The sequence below is a fragment of the Nicotiana tabacum genome, chromosome 7 (assembly GCF_000715075.1).
Source record: "Nicotiana tabacum cultivar K326 chromosome 7, ASM71507v2, whole genome shotgun sequence".
NCBI classification, from domain to species: domain Eukaryota; kingdom Viridiplantae; phylum Streptophyta; class Magnoliopsida; order Solanales; family Solanaceae; genus Nicotiana; species Nicotiana tabacum.
Window position 1 is genome coordinate 108,881,175 of NC_134086.1, and position 24,778 is coordinate 108,905,952.

At 39.5% G+C, this 24,778-nt stretch overlaps 1 protein-coding gene across 2 annotated transcripts; it reads left to right on the forward strand.

The window, feature by feature from the left end:
• Window positions 1-16,087: 16,087 nt before the first annotated feature.
• LOC107782607 (uncharacterized) lies at window positions 16,088-21,488 on the forward strand. 2 transcript variants are annotated; one of them, XM_016603505.2, is made up of 3 exons: window positions 16,088-16,654; window positions 19,074-19,237; window positions 19,406-21,488. In XM_016603505.2, exons 2-3 carry the CDS (start codon window positions 19,198-19,200, stop codon window positions 21,292-21,294), a joined length of 1,929 nt encoding a protein of 642 aa, XP_016458991.2. In that variant the 5' UTR covers window positions 16,088-16,654; window positions 19,074-19,197; the 3' UTR covers window positions 21,295-21,488. The 2 variants fall into 2 exon arrangements, with proteins under 2 accessions (XP_016458991.2, XP_016458992.2); XM_016603506.2 differs by having other exon boundaries at window positions 16,473-16,654; window positions 19,335-21,488.
• The last annotated feature ends 3,290 nt before the right edge of the window (window positions 21,489-24,778 follow it).

Below are 24,778 nucleotides of genomic sequence, written 5' to 3' on the forward strand. Positions count from 1 at the left end.
TCGAACAAAAGTCAGCCACAAAGAGACAAGTGTTGAGAAAAGGTTACGAGGTCTTCAGCATTTATGAGAACAACAGAGTCATCTCTCAAACTCATAAACAAAGTCACCTCTTAAACCCTTCTTAATATATAAAGATAGGGTCATGACTATGTAATGAAACAGGTTATGAAGAAAAACCTTGTTTATTCTATATTATGTACGAATCTGTTACAAGAAAAACAGTTACGAGAAAGTTGTAGATGTATTGTAATACATGTAATAGTCAAACACTTGTTAAAGTTCATAAATAAAAACTTGTCAAAGTTGTTTCATACAAAACATGTTTATTCATATTTCTTTCATCGTATTATAACACCATTATGAAGTTGAGACGTCTTCTTTATTAAGTGTCGATAAAATCAAAAGGCCCTATTTTATAAGCCTCATGTTGATAATCCATGAGAAGAATCATAAAGCATTTTAAAAGGATAAAAATGTTAAGCCATTCTATAAGTCCTAGATAAATAGGCAAGAATAAAATATACAGAAGTACCGATAAAACTTCTTAATATAAAAGACTAAGTACAAACTTAGTCAGCAAAATATTTATTTTTTACAAATGCCCCATTATGATAACTGGGGACTTCGTCAAAAGATCCCTTAAAGTTGCCAAGGGATAACACCACCAATTAATAAAAACAAAAACAAAAACAGCAGTAAAGTTTGAAATACATTCAACTAGTCACTGAAGGGGTTGGAACATCAGAAGTTGCAATTTCATTTTCAGGGGCAATCACAGGCACGGTAACAACTTCTGAGGGAGCAGTAATAGGAGCAATTTCAATTAGGCTTGGAATGTTAAAATCACCGAGGGAAGCAAGAGTCATGGGAGCTTCATCTTCCATGGACTATGTCATAGAAGTTTCACCCTCGGGAACCGGAATTGCAACTCCAATTGCCGCAGTAGCCACTTCTTCATTTAAAATCTCTTCCGTTCCAGGAGCGTCAAGTGCAGGAGAAGGAGTATCAACAGGTTGTTGACTTTTCTCGATAGTGTCTAAGACTTTGGCTAATTCAGATTGCAAATCAAAGCTTTCCTGAGCAGCTTCCATCAAAGCATCACGGCGAGATTTCAGGAAAGCCCAACTTACCTCTATGTTGAAGTTCTCCTCCAGAAGTCCATACTCCCCTTTCCCACATAGCAAGATCGTTCTTCAATATTTGGTGTTCAGCTAAATGGGAATCAAAGGAAGCTTCAAGGGAGGCATGAGAACTCTTCAAAGCTCGAATCTCGTCAGAGGAGGTCTGTAATTCAGCTTGAGCTTGAGTCAAGCTTCGCACTAATTCTCCTGCATACTCTTCTTTCTTAGCTAAAAGTGCCTTAAGCTCCCTAACTTCTTCACTAGCCTTTGATGATTGTTCTGACAAAGAGCACTCCAAAAGCTCTTTATCTCTTTTAAATTGACTTGAAGAAGCCTTGGTAGTTGCTAGTTCAAAAGTCAAACCACGCTTTTGCTGCTCCAGGAGATTTCTACTTTCTTGCAACTCCTCTATGGTCCCCTGAGCATTCTCAAACTGTTCTTTCCAATTAGCTGCTTCAAGCTGGGCTCCCCTGGCTATTTCCTCGGCCTCATGGATAGATTTTTCAGACTCACGGGTTTTTCTTTCCAGAAGGGAAATTCTTCCCATCAATTCTGTACCAATGAGGTTAGCCTACAGAGACAACTCATAGAAATGAGGATTTGTAGATTAAAAACAAAAAACTTGTTGGTAAAGGAAAAATACCTTCAAAGTAGAATGAACTATGTCATTCATCAGAGTCAGGCAGCTGTGGCTCTCCATCTTCTTCTTCTCAATATCTCCGATTAGAGGCTCGAGCCAAACATCAGCTCTACCAGTCTTTCTCAAAAGGCTATGGTTGGCAGGAACTTCAAGAGTAACACTTCTCATAGCCATGGTTCCACTGCTAGGACCCGCCTCTGTATGCTGAACAAAGGGAGGAGGAGCAATGGAAGGAGGAGTAGAACAAAAGGTAAACACAGCAGCAGGAGTCATAGGAGTCAAAGTTGGGATGGAAGGAGAAGATGTAGAAACCAACACAGGAACGGAAGCAGGTGCAGTTGAAACTGGCAAAGGAATGGAAGCCCTCAAAGCTGGTAAAGAAATATTGTCGGTTGGCAAAGAAATGGAGGAAATAGGAACGAATGAGGAGAGAGGAGCTTCATCAAAAATAGGGCCGAGCTCGCCACTCTCAAAACCACTATCAAAAAGGCGCTGAGTTGATTCATTAGTATCTCTTGGCACGGTGTCCTCGCAAGAATGAATCAAAACAGGCTCGGTGGATGAGGTTTGAGCAGGGGTATCTTCAATTTCATCACTATTAATGACTCGTCTCCTAACTCTTGGCCTGACAATTAAAGAGGTATCTTCCTCTTCCTCATTCTCAGAACTTTCTCCTATAGTTTTCCTTTTGGGAAGCGAAGCTCGAGCCTTGTTCAAATCAAGTGCAGCATTAGCAGACATGCGAATGGCCATAACTACATCAGCTGCCATTCCTCTAACACCAAATCCTGATTAAAAGAAGGATACATAATCAACATTGAGAAAAGGTAACATGTAAAAAGAAAAAAAAAAGTGTAAAAAGGGACATACCATGTGTTTTCACCTTCCAGCCATGTAAAGAAGAAATTGAATTCCAAGTTCTTTGATCCTTAGGAGCAATCTTCAAAATCGAATCTACCCAACCAAGGAAGTCATGAATAAGTTCCACATCTCCCATGGTTGCTACAAAAAACCAAAAAGAGACGAAGTTAGAAAAAGAATCGGAATTCTCAAAAATAGGTACGGTAAATAAAAGGAAACTTACGTGCAAAATTCCACTTCTCAGGGAAGGGAGTATTTATTTCACCAAGCACGTCCACCGTACGTACAACAACGTAACGGGTATACCATCCACGATCTCTGTCATCTTCAGGGCTTACCAAAACCTTTTTGCTTCTTGCAGTTAAGGTAAAAACCCCATGGCGCATTAAATTGGGATGATATAAATGAATAAGGTGAGAAAAGGTGAAGTTGACATTGACTTTGGCAGATAAGTATCTCAGACAAGCCACTGCTCTCCACACTAGGGGACTGACTTGGGCCAAACAGATTTTAAAGAAACGGCAAAAGTCAATAATGACTGGGTCAACCGAAGGATTAAAATCCAAAGTAAAGGGGTAAGTATAAACAAAAGAGTAACCACTTCTAAAGGAAGAGATTCTTTGATTTGGGGAAGGAATTGACATTCGAAGACTATTGCTCCAGTTACAATCCCTTCTGATGGTAGAAATTGTAAGCTCGGTCACTAATGAAGGATAAGTGTCAGCCTTTTCTAAATTACAATTTGCTTTTGAAGAGAAGTTCTATCACTCCCAAAAGACAAATCACTGGGAACAATTTCATCGACTAAAGGTTCTTGAGAAAAATCAAGGATTTCTTTATCTTTAGAAGAAGGGATCTTCGGAATAGAACCCCCGATACTAGAAGAAGAAGAAGCAGGACCGGATAAACCATCACGAGTGGACCCTAGGCCCAAGCTCCGAAGCCTACCTCCTCTGCCTCTCCTATGTCTTACGGGGGCATTGGGGAAGTGATCGAGAATTGGAACTTTTCTAGGATTAGGGTTTGGAGATGACATTGTTGAAGAAGGATGTACTAAAGGGGAGAGAAAATACAAGTAAGTAAGAAATTGCTTGTTGAAGATCTATGAAGAAGAAGGTAAACGAAAGAGGGTTAAAAATGCTTATAATGACAACCGTCAAACTTAGAAGTGCAATGATGGAAAGCCTATAATAAAGGCAACTATCATTTCGTGAATAGTGTAAATGAAGAAGTCTCGAAAAAAGGGTGTAGAATTGCAGAACCAATCAGAAAGTGACACGTATGTAAAGCATTAAATAGAAGGGACAATTGAAGCGTCAGTATTGTCATAATATTAATTACGGCAAAAATTTCCTTTTTATGAAGATCCACTTCCCAATTATTTAATTGATAAATAAATGGAAAATGAGGGGACTATCTGTATTGGGAAAAAAACTGAATTTACATTGAAGGTGACGTGACATGACACGAGGACTGGTCAAATGGTCAAAACATGATGATCAGTTAAGAGGCACGAGTGACAACAGATACGGGGAAAGGAAAGCAACATAGGTGTGGACCGTTACTAAAATAGGCATGAGTCTCGTACCTATTCAAGTCATTTAAAGACCGAAGATCGGATGAAGTTGAAGATACGAATCTGATGACGTAAAAGAGTCTAAATACAGCATAAAATATCAAATACGTTAGAATATTCGAATTAAATAGAAATGATTGTGTAACGTTTCTTTTAATGTCATTTATTGCTCATAATTGCCTCATTAAGACAAAGACATTACATCTTCTCCTAGAATCAACTATAAAAGGAGAAGGACTCAACATCTGTAGACACACAAAAATACTATTGAGATCTTACTAAAATACAAAACTATTTACTGTTTTACCATCATTCTCAAAAATATTTTATTTTCGTCTCCTGATTATCAGTAACCCAAATTTCTTTTTAGCTTTGACCAAAGACTCAAATTTTTGATTAAACAGCTATGTATCCTAAGTTTTGGCATTTTTTAGTTGCAAGCCACCTTTTTATGATGGAAATCACTTTCGTATATATATTGTTTAATAAGAGTTGGGATTTCTCAAAGGCCCAGCGCTTAGCAATTAATAGAATTAGTAACTTCATTATCTTATACAAGTTCTACTTAAGCATATGTAAGGCCACCTCATGTATCAAAATTATTTGTACACAAAATATCCCATCACAAACAGTTAAATGAAACCTAATTTTTTACACAAGGGAGGACCACACACACACAGCATAGTCCTACTATACCATTTTAACAAGAAAACACTTTGTCCTATACATCCTATGCTAATTTTGTTTTTCTCTGAAATAATGTTGCAATAAAGAGGGTGAGATAGGCCACTATCATATTTCAATACTGATGTGAAATGTATTATTATGTATTGTTTCGATAAATTAGGATTTCTTATTAAAAAAAATATGAGGCTTTCTGTTTCAAGTTCTGGTGATTATAAATAATCAACTTTGGTCTTGGTTTGCGTCAGCATTGAATATTCCACTTCTTTTTTTCCCCAAACAATGTTCCACAAGTCTGGGCGTAGAAATTGTCTCCGTTTCTATCTGTATATTCATTGAATATTCTAATATGAATCTTCCAATTAAAAGATTGTAAAAGTGGGGAATTTTTTTTTTGGCTATTTAATATTAATATCTTACTGGTACTAGGATTTGACTTGATGTGTACCGCGTGCCAACATCATTTATAATTAATGAGCCGAGTTAAATTTTCCTATTATTTTTTTTGGTATTTTGGAGGTTTTCTTGGAATAATAATGTAAGCAGGTTCTAGCTTCAAATGTACTCCAAAAAAGCCTCTAAATACCAAAACAATAGGAAATTCTTTTATTCATATATCTAAGTACACACTCTCAAACATATTGTTTGACCAAAAAGTATTAAACTCTTTGTTAAACTAATTAATGATGAAAATAGAGGGTAAATCTTAGCCAAGGATAATTAACTCTAGATCTAAGCTTACGGAACGAGGGAATAAGATCCAATCGAGCTTATAAAATTTCTGGGATCATATAATATATCAAATATGGATGATAGACTTACATTCTTGATATATTATCCTGTGATGTGGCGATAAAGATGGAAAAGATGGAAGACCAACGACAATAATGAGATCTACCTTCGTTGATACAATAATCACGATTACAGAGATTTGTACTCATTATCTAAATCTTTTCTTGGTTTTTCTTTCCCTCTTCTCTCTCTAGGTGAGGAAGCCCCCCCCCTTCGTGTCTCCTTACCTCCTATATATATATTATCAGTATTCCCTTTTGTCCAACGGTCCTTAACCAGAATGACGTTATCCCTTGATTGTTCTTCACGTCGCCTCCCTTAAGTATCACGGCATTTACTTTGCCATACAAGCCTTTTGACGGCTCGATCCCGGCAATGGCCGAGGTGCTCGTTGTCATTACACATTGTAGGTACGACCACAACTTAGTCGACCTCTTACCATTCCTTTTAGCACTAATCCATGCGTGGTTAGATTTTGACTCATACAGTTAGTCCCTCCGCCCGTTAGGGTCGCCTTTTGGCGAGTTTGATGGGCAGACTCTGTTGACTTAAAAATTGGGAGAAATCTGAATGCTTTGTGCGGGGGGCGAGAACCTCATGACGAGGTGGTGACCTGACGCTTCGAGAATCACGTCGGGCCGCTATGTTAGTTTGAAATTGGACCATCACGTCAGTTCAGGATGTCAACAATATCCCTCATGCATCATTATGGCGCACGTTTCCTAGGTATTGTGTCGTTTCCCGTGCCCTTTCCGTTTTCTAACTGGCAGCTCTTGGTTTTCCCGCTTAAAGTATTTATATCCCTATAAATAGGGGAAACCTCTCATTTGAAGGTTACGTTTTCCAATTGCTTAAGAAATAATCTCAAAAATCTTCTCCTTTTTCTTTAATCTTTCATATTTCTACCTCTGCTAGGATTCGCTGTAACCATCATCTTTTTCTTTCACCATCTTTGTTCCTATTGATCAAAGAAAACAAATGGATGGTTCTTCTTCCCATTCTGACAGAGTTGTAGGTGCTTCGGTGCCGGAGAATGATGTATCCCTACTAGAAGAAGAAGTGGAAGTGGTGGAAGATGAGGGGTTTCTGTCGGTGGATGAGGTGGTTCCCTGTCCGGGGAAGGCAGAGACCGATTTCAACAGCCCCATCGGAGATGAACCGAAGCCTGTTCCCTCCACGATGGATGCTAAGATGATCATGGCGTTTAAAGACAAATGGGGGGATTCCCCATCATATTGAAATGGTGCTGGAGGATAAGGATATAGTGCATTTGCTCCGCCCGGGCTACTGCGTGTTTTATGCGTATCTCTTTGTTATTGGGTACACGCTTCCCCTTCCTTCCTTGGTGGTGGATTTTCTGCCGTTACTATGAGGTATGCCTGGCCCAACTCTCTCCGTACACGTACAAGCTCTTTCTTATGCTTATCAAGTACGCAGAACTGGTTGGCCGAGGAATCTCCTTAGGACACATGCTCCACCTCTTCGCCCCTCATTTTCTTCGAGGTACGATGATCCATATGCGTCATCGAGGAACCAAGAGTTTGGTGGTGAAGATAGACGATAAGGCCAACCACCACTTTTTGGAGAGCTACTTCTATGTCCGAACATGGAATATCATGTCGAACCCAGCAGGGTTTCCTGAGACGTGGAACTTCGCTCGTGAGTTTTCCTGTTTATGCAATTTTTTTAAGACGGTCGTCGGTCGTCTCCTATTCATGACTTCACTGAGGAGTTGCTTTTATTTTTGCAGCTGAGAGACTATCTCCCCTACTGGTCGCCAATATCCGCAAATGGGTGAGCGCAATTCTCCCCTACACAATGGGGATTCGTGAGTGGGCGCCTTTCCATGAGAAGTTTAGGCGCAAGCCTCTTACTGGTGAGTTGGCTCGTTGTGGTTTTGCTTTGTTCTTTGTTTCATAGTTTCTTCAACTTTGTCGTTATATGATCGAATTCTTCCTTATTGACAGGTCAGAGAGGAGTGAGTAGGACGAGGGCTCCTCCGCTCGCATTCCATCAACCGGTGCACTCAGCTCGGCCTACACCAAGAGCTACTGCTCGGCCTGCACCAAGATCTGCTGTCCGACTTGCGCCCGCGGCCGAAACCGTACGCTTAGAATTTACTCCTCAGCTAGAGACTCTGGTTCCCGCAGCCCGTTCAATGGGCGAATCTTCACGCGTCGGGAGTGGAGAGGCCCCGTCGAGTAGGCGAAGGTTAGTGTTGGAAGGAGCTTCTTTAGCCAAAAAATCCATGAGGAGCGACCTTGTTTCGACGGCACCCGAGACTGGTGGTGTTGCCATCCTGGATATGGAGGCGACGCCCATTGCTAGTGTTTAAGAGGCTACTATGATGGAGGGGTAGAGTTCTGAGGCTGCTGTTATTGTTCTGAGCAGGCCATCGTCATCTCGACCGAACCGCACCCCTTCTTCGGCCAATGAGAGGGGAAGGGCATCATGGTTGAGGATTATGAATCCGAATCCGAATCCGACATTGACCCTTAGGACATGAGGATGTTCGAGGAGGGCTTTACCCAAACTGTGGTAAGAACGGAAGGCCCTTCCCAAATATTTGAAATTCTGTCGGATCTCAACCTGCTGCAAGACACGATCGATTTGGTACTGCAGTTCGATCTTCTATGCCCCACCGCTGAGAGCGAATCCCTTTAGGAGGTCAACAATTCTGGGTTGTCACGTGGTGTGGCCGCGATGGCCTTAAGGGTGAGTTCCCTTTTGCTTTCTTCGTTTGGTGACCTTTGTTTTTACACTGACTCTTTCTTCTTTCTCTTTTTGAGACTTACATGCTGGAGGTCGAGAGTGCTCATAGGACTGAGATGTGGGTTGAGATCTTTCTGAAAATGGCTGAGAAGTATCAACAATATTGCAACAGATGCTGGGGAGACGCACGAGCAACTCAGAGCGGGCGTTGGTACCCAGTCCATCAGGGAGGAGTTGGAGAAAAGAGATTAGGAACTCATGGGGGTTTATTTGCAGATGCAATGAGCTTGAGGAGTTGCTTCATGCCAAGGACGAAGAGCTTGAGGTGGGCAAAGGGGTTGCAGTAGAGTGCGAGGACCTTCAGGAGAAGGTGTCATCTCTACGAGCTAAGTTTGAGAAGAATGCCACTAGGGTCAACGCTCTGAGTTCCAAATGGACGGAGAAAGTGGCCGAGCTAGAAAAGAAAGTGGCCGAGATAGAGAGGGCCGAGGATGCTCGAGTGTCGGCTTTGGTGAGGGCGGCGACACTAGAGTACACCATCCGTGTCCTCAAGTCTGAGCAAGAATCTGAGAGGGCGATGGACACACTGAGAGAGGCACGGTTCGAGGAGCGAATCGGTGAGCTTTATCGGGATGCTTCGAGCTCAGGAGACCGAGTTGCGGCTCTTGAATTTGAGAAGGTGCAGTTACTAGCTCAAACCCCCTCTCAAGAGTCTGTGTCGGCTACTATTCCCCGCCGTTTGTATTAGCTATGGGTCCATGTTGAGGCCCAACGTGATATATACAAGGGTTTGTGGGAGGCGGGGAGTGTTCCAAAGGCCGCCTTTGAAAATGCTTGGGCAAAGACACGCGAGGCTCGTAATGCTTGCGGTTACGACCCAGTAACACCAGTGGCTGGTAAGGGCGTTGATATTGAGGATGGGCTTCCCTATGATGATGATGATGCTGGGGAGAGCGACGATGGAGATGACGCCGAGTGAAAATTTGTCGCAGCATTTGTACTTAGTTTTTTCTGTTCTTTTCTTGTTTAGTCTCAACTTTTTCTTGAGGGCTTGTTTCGGCCTTTTGTAAGGTGCAATTGTTGCACACGTATATTTGAATAAAATAGTTGCTTCGCCTTTGTTTGTGTATCTTTTGACTTTCTTTTTCTTTCTTCCCTGTTTCTTTGCTATCTTTATTGGGGAGAAGATTTTTGGATTTCTCTGTGACGATTCCCTAAACTTTTAACTGGGAATCCAACTTTGCTCAGATCAAGTTTGAGTCAGATTTCGTGGTTTGAGTTCGAATGGAGTCACCTCGGATCTGCAAGTTCGGACGAGGTCGACTTCTGATTTGCCAATGTGGGCCGAATCAACCTTAATTTGTATATTTGAATGAGGTTGAATTGACTTGCCAACTTGGGTGAAGTCAATTTTGACTTATATATTCGAGTGAGGTCGAACTTTCCTTTCCTTTGGCGATAGCTGATGGTCGTAAGGAGTTAATTCGGGCGAGGTCGAAGTTGTAACCCATTGTAGATTCGAGCGAGGTTGAATTTTCCTTTTGTTCGGCGATGACCGATGGCCGTAAGGGTGTTAATTCGAGCGAGGTGGGAATTGTAACCAGTTGTAAATTCGAGTGAGGTCAAATTTTCCTTTCGTTCGGCGATGGCCGATAACTGTAAGGGTATTAATTCGAGCGATGTCGGAATTGTAACCCGTTGTAGATTCAAGAGAGGTCAAATTTACCTTTCGTTTGGCAATGACCGATGGCCATAAGGGTGTTAATGCGAGCAAGCTCGAATTTTCCTTTCGTTCGGGGATGGCCGTAACGGTGTTAATTCGAGTAAGATTGGAATTATAACCCGTTGTAGATTCCAGCAAGGTCAACTTTTCCTTTCGTTCGAAGATGGCCGATGGCCGTAAGGGTGTTAATTCGAGCAAGGTCAGACTTGTAACCCGTTGTAGATTCAAGTGAGGTCGAATTTTCCTTTCTTTCGGCGATGGCCAATAGCCGTAATGGTGTTAATTTGAGCGAAGTCGGAATTGTAATCCGTTGTAGATTTGAGCATGGTTGAATTTTCCTTTCGTTCGGCAATGGCCAACGGCTGTAAGGGTGTTAATTCGAGCGATGCCGGAATTGTAACCCGTTGTATATTCAAGAGAGGTTGAGTATTCCTTTTGTTCGACGATGGCCGATGGTCGTAAGGGTGTTAATTCGAGCGAGGCCAGAATTGTAACCCGTTGTAGATTCTAGTGAGGTTGAGTTCTCCTTCGTTCGGCGATAGCCGATGGCCGTAAGGGTGTTAATTCGAGCGAGGTCGAATTTTCCTTTCGTTCGGCGATGGTCGATGGCCGTAAGGGTGTTAATTCGAGTGAGGTCAGAATTGTAACCCGTTGTAGATTCGAGCGAGGTCGACTTTTCCTTTCGCTCCGCGATGGCCGATGGCCGTAAGGGTGTTAATTCGAGCGAGGTAGGAACTGTAACCCGTTGTATATTTGAGCGAGGTCGAATTTTCCTTTCTTTCGGCGATGGCCGATGGCCGTAAGAGTGTTAATTCGAGCGAGGTCAGAATTGTAACCCATTATAGATTCGAGCGAGGTCGAATTTTCCTTTCGTTCGCGATGGCCAATAGCCATAAGGGTGTTAATTCGAGCAGGGTCGGAATTGTAACCCGTTGTATTACTTTTATTGAACATTACTTGTCGTCGTATGGTTTATGCGTACGTCGGGGTTGTCCCAGTTTGCTTAATTTTGCTTTCATTGGAGAGTACCATGCGTCTGGGTGAGTCCCAGTCTGTTTAACTTTGCTTTCATTGGAGAATACTGTGTGTTTCATGGGTGAGTCCCAGTCTGCTTAACTTTGCTTTCATTGGAGAATATTGAACGTTTCATGGGTGAGTCTGAGTCTGCTTAACTTTGCTTTCACTGGAGAATACTGTGCATTTCATGGACCCATCACTCAGTCCTCTGTTCTGGAGATTTTTTCGTTATAGTCGACCTATGCTGAGCTGTTTTTGTTATTCGTAGTATGGTATGGCTTAGAGGGCTTTGCTCGGTCATTGTTTGCGAGATGGTATGGTACAGAACCTTTTCCTGGTGTGTTTTGGTGGCGTTCATTCCTTGTTCGCGTACCTGTGAGAATGCCTGTGTTCCTATTCTGAACCAAAGAGAGAGCGTGATAAGTTAAACCCAAACGAAATTGCTTGTTACATTGGTCTGGTAAATCGGTAGAAGGGGGGGCGGCGTTGTAGGGTCGCTCACTTTGCCTCGTGCTCGATTGTCGGTTTCAGATTTGGCAGCCATGTTCGGCTTCGTCGTTAGTCGCGTCTAGGCCTCTCGTTGGTTGGACTTATCTTGACAGTTGGGATATCGAGACCAAGTCCCAATCTGATCCCGTCTGATATGTGCAAACAATAAGGGAAACGTCATACTTTGCTCATAAATCACACAGTGCGTGTGGGTATAAAAATAAGGCAGGATATGCACATTATTTCAAAGAATCTCATAGTAGGCTATCATCCCTTCCTAAGGGGTGGAAGTACAAGCGGGTATATGTAAGGTGAATACGTCAAATGGGATTGCGGTCGTCTTAAGTGCATAGCGACCGTGATCCTACTTTAAATATGCATATGACGTGCCAAACCTATCGCTAAAGATGAGGCGTGGGTTTTGCACAGACATCGGACATAATTTCTATTTCGTGCAGAGATCTGACCTAGATTGGTTCGGTTATCTCAAAAGCTTATCTACCACTTTTTCGAGTTGGTGTTTACACCGAGATGGCGAGGCTATGACATCCTGGAAGTGATACTTGGCTAGTTTTAGATCTAAAAGAAACTAAAAATTTGGCTAAGACATCCCTACAGACGGCGCAAAATTGTTTGACCAAAAAGTACTAAAATCTTTGTTAAACTAATTAATGATGAAAATAGAGGATAAATCTTAGCCAATGATAGTTAACTCTAGATCTAAGCTTACTGAACAAGAGAATAAGATACAATCGAGCTTATAAACTTTATGGGATCATATAATATATTAAATATGAATGATAGGCTTACATTCTTGATATACTACCCCGTGATGTGGCGATAAAGATGAAAAGATGGAAGACCGTCGACAATAATGAGATCTACCTTCGTTGATTCAATAGTCACGATTACAGAGATTTGTATTCATTATCTAAACCTTTTCTTGGTTTTTCTTTCCGTATTCTCTCTCTAGGAGAGGAAGCCCCCCTTCGTGTCTATTTACCTCATATATATATTATCCGCATTCCCCTTTGTCCAACGGTCCTTAACCAGTATGCCTTCATCCCTTGATTGTACTTCACGTCGCCTCCCTTAAGTATCATGACATTTACATACAAAGCCTTTTGACGGCTTGATCCCGGCAATGGCCGAGGTGCTCGTTGTCATTAGACATTGTACGTACGACCATGACTTAGTCGACCTCTTACCACTCCTTTTAGCACTGATCCATGTGTGGTCAGATTTTGACCTATACACACATGTATATCTAGGGCTGATTTAAAAATTTCTTAAAGAACTAATACATTCAATCCACAACTATAAATATAGCATGAGGATTTATATAGTATACTTGGGATTGACGAGACATATATATATATATATATATATATATATATATATATATATATAACCAATGTAAGACTTAACATCACTCTCAATAATATCAAATATTACCAAAGAAATCGGACTTTATTCACTGTAATGAAGAAGAACTTCAAAACATTGGTTTAGGGGTAGTTATTGGGTTTTTACATTGATTAGAGAGGGATGTTATGTGTCAACTACAAACAAGAATCCCATTGGTTATATGGAATCCGAGATGCATCTTTCTCTGAACGCCAATGAGAAGTTTTATTTTGTGTCTCATACAATTTACACTAGTTGTATGAGTCTCCTTTTTGTCTCACAAATTTGTAAACCTCAATCTTACACTTCTGGGTCCACACAACTGTGAGACAAAAAAGTTACCTCATACAACTAATGTCACTTGTATAAGACATAAAATAAAATTTTTGGAAGGCCAATGTGGTGGGGATGAATGCTTACCTAAAAAATAATATATTTTTTTCGTGGAATGAAGCCCCACAACCCACCCACCAATAAATTGAATTATTTTTGCCTTAAATATTTCGCTGACGCCATGCCATAATCCAATAATTAGAAAAATAGTTTCTAATTAAATTAAGATTTGAAAAATACCTAGTAGTTGTAGTACTAAATGACGTAGTGCTCTATTATTTGTACAAACTTGTTGGTATTTTGTAGTCTATGTACACTTTACCGTACTGGAACACTTTGTTTGTTGGAAGCACTGAAAATATGTGCTCCAATAATGTCAACTCTTTTCCAAAGTCCCACGAGAAAGAAGGAAGAACGATGAGAATTGAACTTACATTTATTATAACGGAGGCTAATATCAATATCATTAGACCATGATTATTTTTTAAAATTGTTTGATGTTTACTCCAACTGATATATATTTTTTTGTGGGTCAATCTTCTACATTATAGAGTAGAGTTTACCCTTTAAGTCGGAGGAAAAGGCAGCGAATATATTATTCCAACAGGTTTTAGCTTTTCATTATAGTTCATTAGCCAATATTTTAGTAAATTGTCGATCGCAGATTTAACATTTTTATGTTACTAAATTCATAGTACCACCATGAATAATCTTTTTGGCGAGCGACGTTCTTCTGAGAGTTTATTGAATTTAGCTTGGCTAAGCGAAAATATAATTATGAGGTCTAAAATGGAAATAAATTGTTGATCAAATTGGAATACAAAAACATGCTTCTACTATCCAAATAATGGCCAACATCATAAACAGAAATATTTTAAGAACTTAACCGTGACATATTTTCCTATTGGCATATATAACATACCATAATTAAGTCAAAGTTTTTTTTTTTTGTTTCAAAGTCAAACGTCCAAAAATTATCAAAAAGTCATCAGAATGTACATAAATTGTTGTTGCGTTTTAAGTTTCCTATTATTTTGTACAAATAGTAACATATCATATTTGTGGCAAATACTGAGATTTACTACGAGTATATGGGCATACACAATCGCTTTTCTCCGAGGGATATCCACAAGTTTGATGTATAAATTTTTTTAAAAGTACCTACAAAGCTATTAAGGATCAAAGTTTGACCATGCATTTTCTGGATAAATGGTAAGGAATTTTCCGTAGGATAATTAAATAACTTAGAAGAGAAAAAACAAAAACAAAGAGCTGTTCAACTTGGTTGGATCCATAATTAAGACTTAAGATAGTAACTCGTAAAATTAGATATATATAGCCAATGTTGCTTCTGTTTGTTTACTGTACGTAGCATGAGGTTGGATGATATATGTATTAATTTTAACTTTAACTGCTAAAGTAAATTTTATTGATTTGATATAAATATATTATGCTAGTAAATTTATACCGGTTTCATATACTTAGTACTAGCGCTGCACGGCAAGTCGGCAACCCTAAAATTTGGTAAATTAAGATACTCCATTGTTTTCAAAGCTTATAGTGAGTGGTAGATAACTAGCTATAACAGTCTCACACGCAACAAATGCTAATCAAATTCTCACTATATTTTCTTTTCTCTTTAAAAAAAAAAAGACACGCTTCAGAATTATAATCGATGGATCATCAGCTAGGTATTCAATTAACGTGTATAATAATTGAAGATATATATGCTCGTATAGTCGTATGCGTGGTACGTTAGTTGGTTCTTATCGTTATAGTTACGAGATAGAGATAGAATTCCATTGGTCTAATTTGGATAACTACAAGGAAAATATATGGATCTATGCCGAACATAGCAAAATTAAGGGAAATAAAAGATTCTTGGAATCGCAGTTATTATAGGGGGAATCAACGAATGTGAATTTTCATTAGCTGGCAGTAAACTAGATTCCAAACTGTTTCCTTTTGGATGCTGCGAATGGGGTATGAGTAAGCCTCGTGCCACCATCTTTTTTTAATTGTTGTTTGATTGACGTCATACCCAAAATTTGGTAAGTAGGCCTTTGATTGATATACTTGGAGCCTGTTTGGACATTAAAAAAAATTATTTTCTTTCGAAAAATTTTAACTTTTTTTTTAAAATCAACATTTGATCATAAAATTTAATTTTTACTTGAAAATGACTTTTAAAAATTTTCGAAAATTTTAAAAACTTCAAAAAAATGTTTTTCAAAATTTTATGATAAAACAATAAGAACATAAAAAAATAAGTATTAATTTCTGAATATGAAAAAACATGTCAAACCAATTTTTTATGGCAGAGGAAAAAGAAGAAGAAATGACGCTAACAAATCTGGGAGTGGAAGAGTATAAAATTACGAAAATGCCGGACAGGTTTTTTCCTTACGTCAGGAACCGCTAACTAGAAAACCGTACTATGCAATATGGAGTTAGATTTTTTCGGGTAAAAGCTCTGAAATATTTTGGGTATGACACGACAAATTCACATAGACCACAAATTTCCACTGATATTGCTTATGTCATCTGAGTGTGACCTTCAAATTATAATTTTTCGTAAATTTACAGCTAAGCCCTTGCCCTTTGTTCCCTTTTTAAACTTCAAATAGGGTAAAATGGTAAATAAATAAAATGTCTCTATCACTAAAAAGTAAGCAGCGTTCATACCAATGGGTCGTATGCTTAAAACCGTCCACAGAATACAGTTGTTGTGCTATTGACGATAAAGAGCATCAATATGGTGAAATATTTGGAATCACTTCATAATTAGAAGGGGTGTTATATTCGAGTTTCGAAAATAATTTCTCTAATTAAAAAGTATCGCTCGGTCTGGTGTATTAAGTTCCCGCTATGCGAAGTTCAGGAAAAAGCCAAATTACAAGTATCTATTTTACACAGGCTTAAGAGACTATTTTTCACGCTCGAATCCTTGACCGCCTTGTCACGTTTAACATTTGCGCCAAAACTTCCCTTCCATTCCCAGCTGCTTAGAGCATTAAAAAAAAAAATAAAGGGCAAAATTGGAAAATTGGAATCCAACAAGAATCCCTTTGGGTGACGTTTGATCAATAATAAAGAGGTGTACATATCAAATTTAGCTCTATTTATCAAAACAACAACTAATAATTATTCTCTCTCTTCTCTTCTCCTTTTCTATTTTTCTTTTTACTCCACTTTGTTGGAGCTGAACAAGGTTTCAGTTCTTCAGTTTCTCTTTCTAGAATAAAAATACTAAATTCTGAAAGGATGGCTTCAATTGAAATGGATATTTTCTCTAACGGGTATTTTTCTTGAATTCTTTATTTTCATTCTTCAATCTATACCTTTTTTTTTCTTTTCTCATTTGAGTAACTTCAATAGAGTTATATTTGTTTTGTTGATAATTCTGTGTTGTTCTGTATTGATTAATTATAGGAGAGAAACTCATTAATTACTGTTTTATTATATTTCTGTTTACAGTAGCTGTGCTTGTTGCTAAATGTTCCTGCATAGACAGCTAAAGTTTCTTGTTTTTTGCATATTTAGCAGAACAACAAAATTCTAATATTTTTCTCCTTATTATGTATAAGAAAGATTTGACTTTTTTCCTTTTGTCAGTTGCAGTGTGCTTAATTGGAAACTATGTAATTGAATAGCTTTCTCTTTTTGGTTCTTTTTACCTTTACTCGTGCCTACATCTTTTAGTATATCTAAGTCTTGTTAAAATACTTAATTGATTAACACGATCAATATTTTGAATCTATGTTCTTTTCCCCCCATAGTTTTGGAGTTTCTGCTGTAGATCCCTTTTTCTTTCCTACTCAAGAAGGTGAATGAATTCAAGGAAATCTTGGAGTTTAGCATACTTTTTATTGGAGATTGCCATAAAAAGAGTTGCAAGGATGAGTCTTGAAAAATTTGCTTCCTTATTAGTTTGTTAACATTTTTCTTTTATACCTCAAATTCTATCAAAAGTATGGATTATATCCTCTTAATTATGGTATAAAACAGCATAATAGCAGCACAGGTAATTGCTACGCAAGTTGTAGTATATCAGATTTGTTGATCATAGAGTGGAGAATCTTTCCTTTGTTTCTTCTTCTATTAGTGTGCAGGATTGCAAGTCCTATGAATCTGTTAGAAAATAGGAAAGTGTGGTGTAGCTAGTACGTGAAGTTAAAGGTCAACCCAAAGTGGTTTACATGTAGAAATTAAAGTGTAACTGGCAAAGGAAGCAAGAAAATAAAAGGATCTTGTTCTGTAGTAACTTAACTGTTGTGGTCTAGGATCTTCACAGACATGAGATAGAAGGGTTGATGCCTGTGCTGGGAAATCGGTTATTGATTAAAACACTAGAAAATGGATACCTTAGCTCTCTTCTTAAAAGTATTAAATAACTTTGAAGATCCTCTAAAGTTTTTACTCAATGTTACAGAGTTATGGACCTGGTTAGATTAAGAGCAGCCATCTTGTACCATTTTCAATACTTACAATTTTACTAAGTTATTACTGAACGGATAGCTTGACATATATGATGCTTATAAGCCTTATTTTTAGAAATCCTGATTATAATCCAAGAAATGGGCATTTAACATTCTTCTTAACAGTTTTTAATGGTAACATTTGACACCATTAAATCAATATATGGTCCTTAAAATTGTTTCCCAACCTTTATTGATATATGGGCCTGGTAGAATTAAGTGCAGCCGTCTTCTATTCTCAGTGTTGGTGATTTTAGGTCACTTGCAAATGCCCGGATATTTTTTATACTCTCATGTATGCGTGCCTGTTATATAACAACAACAACAATAACGACAACGATCCAGTGAAATCCCACTTAGTGGGGTCTGGGGAGGGTAGTGTGTACATAGACTTTACGCCTACCCCGAGGGAGTATGCAACAACAACAACAACAACAACGACTCAGTGAAATCCCACTAGTAAATGCATGTTATGTAATAGTTTTAAAATTCTTTTGTTTTTTTTAGTGCACTGGGTATGTTGTTGTTTGTTTGTTTGCTTTCTTCGGTTACAAATTATATATTGAATTATTTGATTCTGGATATTATGTGTTTGAGGATTCTTTCTCACATCCTTAGAGAAGAGATCTTCATTTTTCCACACTGCAAGGCATGAAAGAGTAGAGATTCACTTGGAAAAAGGAAGCACCTTAATACCCTATACCTTTAAGAATTTGAGGCCCTCTGTTTCTTTTAAATATTCAGAATTAGTTTCTAGGCCATGGAAGATTATGCCGATTCTATAGATGACATTAATGGTGAGGTTGATGTGGACTGTTGTGAAAACTTCTTAAGTTGCAGCAAGTAATATACCTTGTTTGTAATGCTAGCACTTATTATCTGAATTCTTTAAATCCTCCTTCCTACCTCTATCTTTCTGCCCTTTGATTCTGTTATTATCTCCCTCTCTTTCCGCACGTATTGCAACATTCAACTTTCAAATGTCAAACTGAGCTCTTTATTATTAACTTTTATTTATGTGGCATGCAACTTGTCCTTGATATGTTAACAAAAGAAAAGACAAAGTTGCAATTTTGCCATCTGTATTCTTGTTGTTTAAGTCCTTAAATGTATCTTCATGACGGAATTGACATCGCTCAAGGATGTGATTCTTCAAATTATGCTTGAAGGGGGAAACCTTTCCATCTCCCATATCTTTTGTAGTTCATGAATTCTGACATCCCGTTTTCTGTTTTTTCAGGTTTTTCAACTAAGACTCTATACTGTGAGACGTGATCTGCTATCGTCTTTTAGTATCTTCCTCATCAGTTTGTATATAAGAGCATTGACACAACTCTTGATGCCCCTCTACAAGATTAGATAAAATGGATCGATCAGACACATCAGGGTTTGTGAGTGGAGGAGGTAGCCCATTTACGACTTACTTTACTTGCTTTCTTTCTTTTGATTTTTGGGTTTCTCCATTAATATGTGAATAAATTATTCAGTTAATTATTTTCAGGTCAGCTTTTCCCTAATATAGTTTGATAACATCCAATGATCTTAATGAGAAAAATATGTGCCTTGTTCCAGATGTCGAGCTCACAAGGAGTGATACAACATTAAGATTGGATTGCTTTGGTTATGGAGGAAATGAGTTTATCAGATTTGGAGGCAGTGGAACCAACAGTAGAAGCCATGTTATGCAACAGAATGCTGTTGATGATGGGTTTAAATTGGTACTTGGTTTGGGCCCAACACCTACAATGTTTTCCGATGATTATTGCCCTGGTGTAGGTAATAAAAACAAAGGGTTTACAGCCTTGTTGAATCAGGGGCTATCATCTGAGAGTGATTCAATCCTCAAACTTGGCCTATCTGGGAATACTGATGAAATTTCCAATGCACTTGATTTTTCTGCTATCACTCAGAGTACTGCTGGTGCACCTCATCATCTTGATCAGCTATCTTCGGGTGGAAATAGACCAGCGATCCCTGTCCTGGATGAAGGTTCTACAACGGCCAAGAAGTCGGGTGGATACATGCCTTCACTTCTTCTTGCTCCAAGAATTGAAAACAACCAACTATCCTTTCAAAACAAGGAACTTTTGGAGCTGGGTGCAAAATCGAATTTCCATCTCCCTGAGCTGAGCTCTGAACCTTCTTGTATCTCTGATTACTCAATGAGTACCATGTCCGAACCAACGACAATGGCTACATCCTCACGCAAGACAAACAATCCCAAGAGATGCAAGTTTCCGGGGTGTCCCAAAGGAGCTCGAGGAGCAACAGGTCTTTGCATTGGACATGGCGGAGGACAGAGATGCCAAAAACCCGGATGCAACAAAGGTGCTGAGAGTAGGACTGCCTACTGTAAGGCCCATGGAGGAGGGAAGAGGTGTGATCACCTGGGATGCACTAAAAGTGCAGAAGGTAAGACCGATTACTGCATAGCACATGGTGGTGGGAGGCGCTGTAGTTTTACTGGAGGTTGCACCAGAGCAGCACGTGGCAGGTCAGGCCTTTGCATCAAGCATGGTGGGGGAAAGCGGTGCAATGTGGAAGGATGCACTCGTAGTGCCGAGGGGAAAGTTGGCTTGTGCATTTCCCATGGTGGTGGACGTCGTTGCCAATACCCTAGTTGTGCAAAGGGCGCACAGGGAAGCACTTTGTACTGCAAAGCACATGGTGGTGGAAAGCGTTGCATATTTGCTGGATGCACCAAAGGAGCCGAAGGGAGTACGCCTCTTTGCAAAGCACATGGTGGCGGAAAACGGTGTCTCTTTGATGGTGGTGGGATATGCCCCAAAAGTGTACATGGAGGCACGAATTTCTGTGTTGCACATGGTGGTGGGAAGAGGTGTGCTGTTCCAGGATGCACTAAGAGTGCTCGAGGGCGTACAGATTGTTGTGTTAAGCATGGAGGAGGGAAACGTTGCAAGTTTGAAAACTGTGGAAAGAGTGCTCAAGGTAGTACTGACTTTTGCAAGGCTCATGGTGGTGGTAAGCGTTGCAGCTGGGGAGAGGGGAAATGTGAGAAGTTTGCTAGGGGAAGAGGAGGGCTATGTGCTGCTCACAGCAGCTTGTTACATGGGAGGAATGCTAATAAAGGAGGCATGATTGCACCGGGACTTTTCCACGGACTGGTCCCTGCTGCCTCCCCCGTAAAGACCACTTTTGAGAAGAACAATTATTCCTCTTCTATGGTGAGCATGGTCTCAGATTCAGTTCATTCACTCGAGAAGCCGACTGAAAGGCAGCAACTTATACCACCACAAGTATTGGTTCCCTTGTCAATGAAGGCCTTATCAACTTGTTCTACCCCCTTAACTTCAGAGAAGCAGGACGACAGAAGCACCGACCTTCGGATTGGAAGAAGCAACACAAGCAACAACTTTGAGTTTGTTGTCCCTGAGGGTAGAGTTCATGGTGGTGGGCTAATGTCATTGCTTGGGGGAAATTTGAAAAATGCAATTATGTGAAGTTGTTCACTTTGCTATTGGTGAATTTGTACTCTCATGAACTAGTATTCATTTCTGTTTTTTGAACGGTGTATAAATGTTTGTATCAGTTTTGTGGGACTCATCTGTTAAGTACATAGGTTATGCTATTGTAACTTGTAATTGTCATTCAGATATCCTATTGTCAGGTTGCCTTATTCCTGATTAAGTGTAAATCTAGTCGGTTTCGCAGAAGTTCAGATTTTCTTTTTAAAAAAATTAGAAGACCCAGAGTGGGTATGTATATTACAGGCAGAAAACATAAAAACTGCAAGTTGGGGATTGGCAGAAGTTCACTTATATTTAATATCTAAATGGTGGACATATGTTTGATAGTTGCTAGCTCTATAATGATGTTGCTAATACTACATGTCACGACCCGGATTTCCCACCATCGGAATTGTGATGGCGCCTACTCTTGAAAGCTAGGCTAGCCGACAAATACAGTTTTATCACATTAATTATTAACCAGAACAGAAATAAATAATAGCTAAAGCCAAATAGAGATAAAGTGCGAAAGTGTTATAATAGTTCATCAATTCTATTATATGACTACCCCAATGATCTGGTGTCACAATCCACGAACGTCTAAGAAATTCTACAAATACTGGTTCAAAACAAGTACATCTGTTCTCAAATTAGAAAGAGACAGGTAATTCAAAACGGGGGAGGAGGGGGGCTCCAGGATCTACGAACGCCAGCAGATCTACCTTGGGTCTCGCGTGGACTGAAGGCAGCAACCCAAACTCTACTCACGAGGTCCGACACCGAAATCTGCATAGAAATTGCAGAGTGCAGTATCAGTACAACCGACCCCATGTACTGGTAAGTGCCGAGCATAACCTCAGCGAAGTAGTGACGAGGCTATGACACGACAACAATATGTAAACATGTGCAATTAAATCATATACGAGAAAGTAATAACAATGGAAATTTAACAAAACATAACGGGAAGGGAAAACATGCTGAGGGGAATATCAAGTTCTGACAGTAATACAGTAAACAAGCAAAATGAACATCAGGCTTTGAACCAACAGAAGTAATAACATAGTAACATATGCACGGCATCACCCTGCGTGCTTTTACTCTCGTCCTCACCATAAGAAATAACAAAAATGGCACGACATTACCCTTCGTACTTTTACTCTCTCAAATCATGGCACGTCATCACCCTTCATGCATTAACACTCACAGAATATGGAACAACATCACCCTTCGTGCATTAACACTCACTCACAATATCGTGCACGGTAGCACTCTTCGTGCTTTACACTCTTCCTCACCCAAACAATAGAAACAATAACATCCTGGCAAGGGAATCAGCTATAACCAATCTCGTTTCAATAGTTAAATTCACAATATAAGTCTCAACGAGTCAATACTCAACAATTACCCAATAACAAGACTTGTTCAACATGAAGAATAACCAGCTTAAGCATGGACAATACGAAATAAGAGACACAATGGTCACAAGTATAGGACTCACTTGCATTCTATGACCCAACAACAATGTATAGATACTCGTCACCACACCTATACGTCGTACTCAACAACTAAACACGTAGAAAATAAGGCAACAATACCTAATCCCTCAAGCTAAGGTTAGCCACAACACTTACCTCGATTCCACGGCCACAATCAAACTCAATTACCACTTTACCTCTCGATTTCACCTCCAATCCGCTTGTATCTAGTAATAATTAACTTAATAAAATCAATAAATGCTAAAGAACTCAATTCCAATGCTTAATTATAGGTTTTCCCATATTTTCTCCAAAAAGTCAAAAACTGACCCCAAGCCCACTTGGTCAAAAATCAAAGTTCGGACCAAAACCCGATTACCCATTCACCTCCGAGCCCAGATATGCAATTGGCTTTGGAATCCGACCTCAATTTGAGGTCTAAATCCCCAAATTTCACCAAAAAATATCCAATTTCCCATGAAAATCCCTAGATTTTGTGATGAAATCTTGTAAAAAGATGAAGTAGGTTGAAAGAAATGAGTTAGAAATTGTTTACCTATGATTTGGGGAAGAACTACTCTTTAGACAATTGCCTCTTAAAGTTTAGGGTTTGAAACTTTGAGAAATGAGTTGAAAACCCGTCCAAAACACTTGTGAACAGTTGTAGATATCACATTTGCGATCAGGGGTTTGCAAATGCGAACAATTCATCGCAAATGCGAAGAATGTCCAGGACCTACCTTCATCGCAAATGCGAACACTTGTTCGCAAATGCGACCTATTCACATCGCAAATGTGATCCTGAGCTTCGTAATTACGAAGGTCACCTCCTAGCCCACTGATCGCAAATGCGAAGCCTGCAAACCTGAAATATACCAACAATTTTCTCAAGTCTCAAAACACTCTGTGGCCTATCAAAAACTCACCCGAGCCCTCGAGGCTCCAAACCAAACATGCACACAAGTCTAAAAACATCATACGGACTTGCTCGCGCAATCAAATCGCCAAAATAACATATAGAACTATGAATTCAACACCAAAACTCATGAAATTATCAAGATAGTTCAAAATTTCTATTTTCTCAACCAAGGGTCTGAATTATATCAAATCTCTTCCGTTTTTTTATCAAATTTTACAGATAAGGTCTAAATACCATAACAGACCTGTACCGGACTCCAGAACCAAAATACAGGCTCGATACCAACAAGATCAAATCTTATTAAATTTCCAAAAACCATTATATTTTCAATTAAACAATTTTCTTCAAAACTTTCATTTCTTGGGTTAGGGACCTCGGAATTCGATATTGGGTATACGCCCAAGTCCCATATTTTACTACGGACCCCACAGGACTATCGAACATGGGTTCGGGCCCGTTTACCCAAAATATTGACCGAAGTCAACTAAAATCATTTTTTAAGCCAAAAATCATTATTTCTTAAATTTTTCACAGAAAGCTTTCCGGTATCATGCCTGGACTGCGTGTGCAAATCAAGGAGAGATAAAAGGAGGTTTTCAAGGCCTCAGAATACGGAAACCGATTCTAAAACAAAAGATGACCTTTTTGGTCATCACATTCTCCGCCTTTAAAATAATTGCTTGTCCTCGAACGGACATAAAAAAGTACATGAGTCAGTGAAAAGATGGGGATATCGGCTCCGCATATCGGACTTGGACTCCCAGGAAGCTGCCTCAATAGGCTGACCTCTCCATTGCACATGAACCGATGGATAACTCTTCAATCTCAACTGACGAACCTATCGGTTTACAATAGCTACCGGCTCCTCCTCGTAGGTCAAATCCCTGTCCAACTAGAAAATGTTGAAGTCTAATAGGTGGGATGGATCGTTGTGATACTTCCGAAGCATGGACACATGAAACAGTGGATGCACAACTGATAAACCCGGCGGCAATGTAAGTGTGTAAGCCACCTCTCCCACTCGATCAAGGATCTCAAAAGGCCTGATGAACCTAGGTCTTAGCTTGCCCTTCTTCCCAAATCT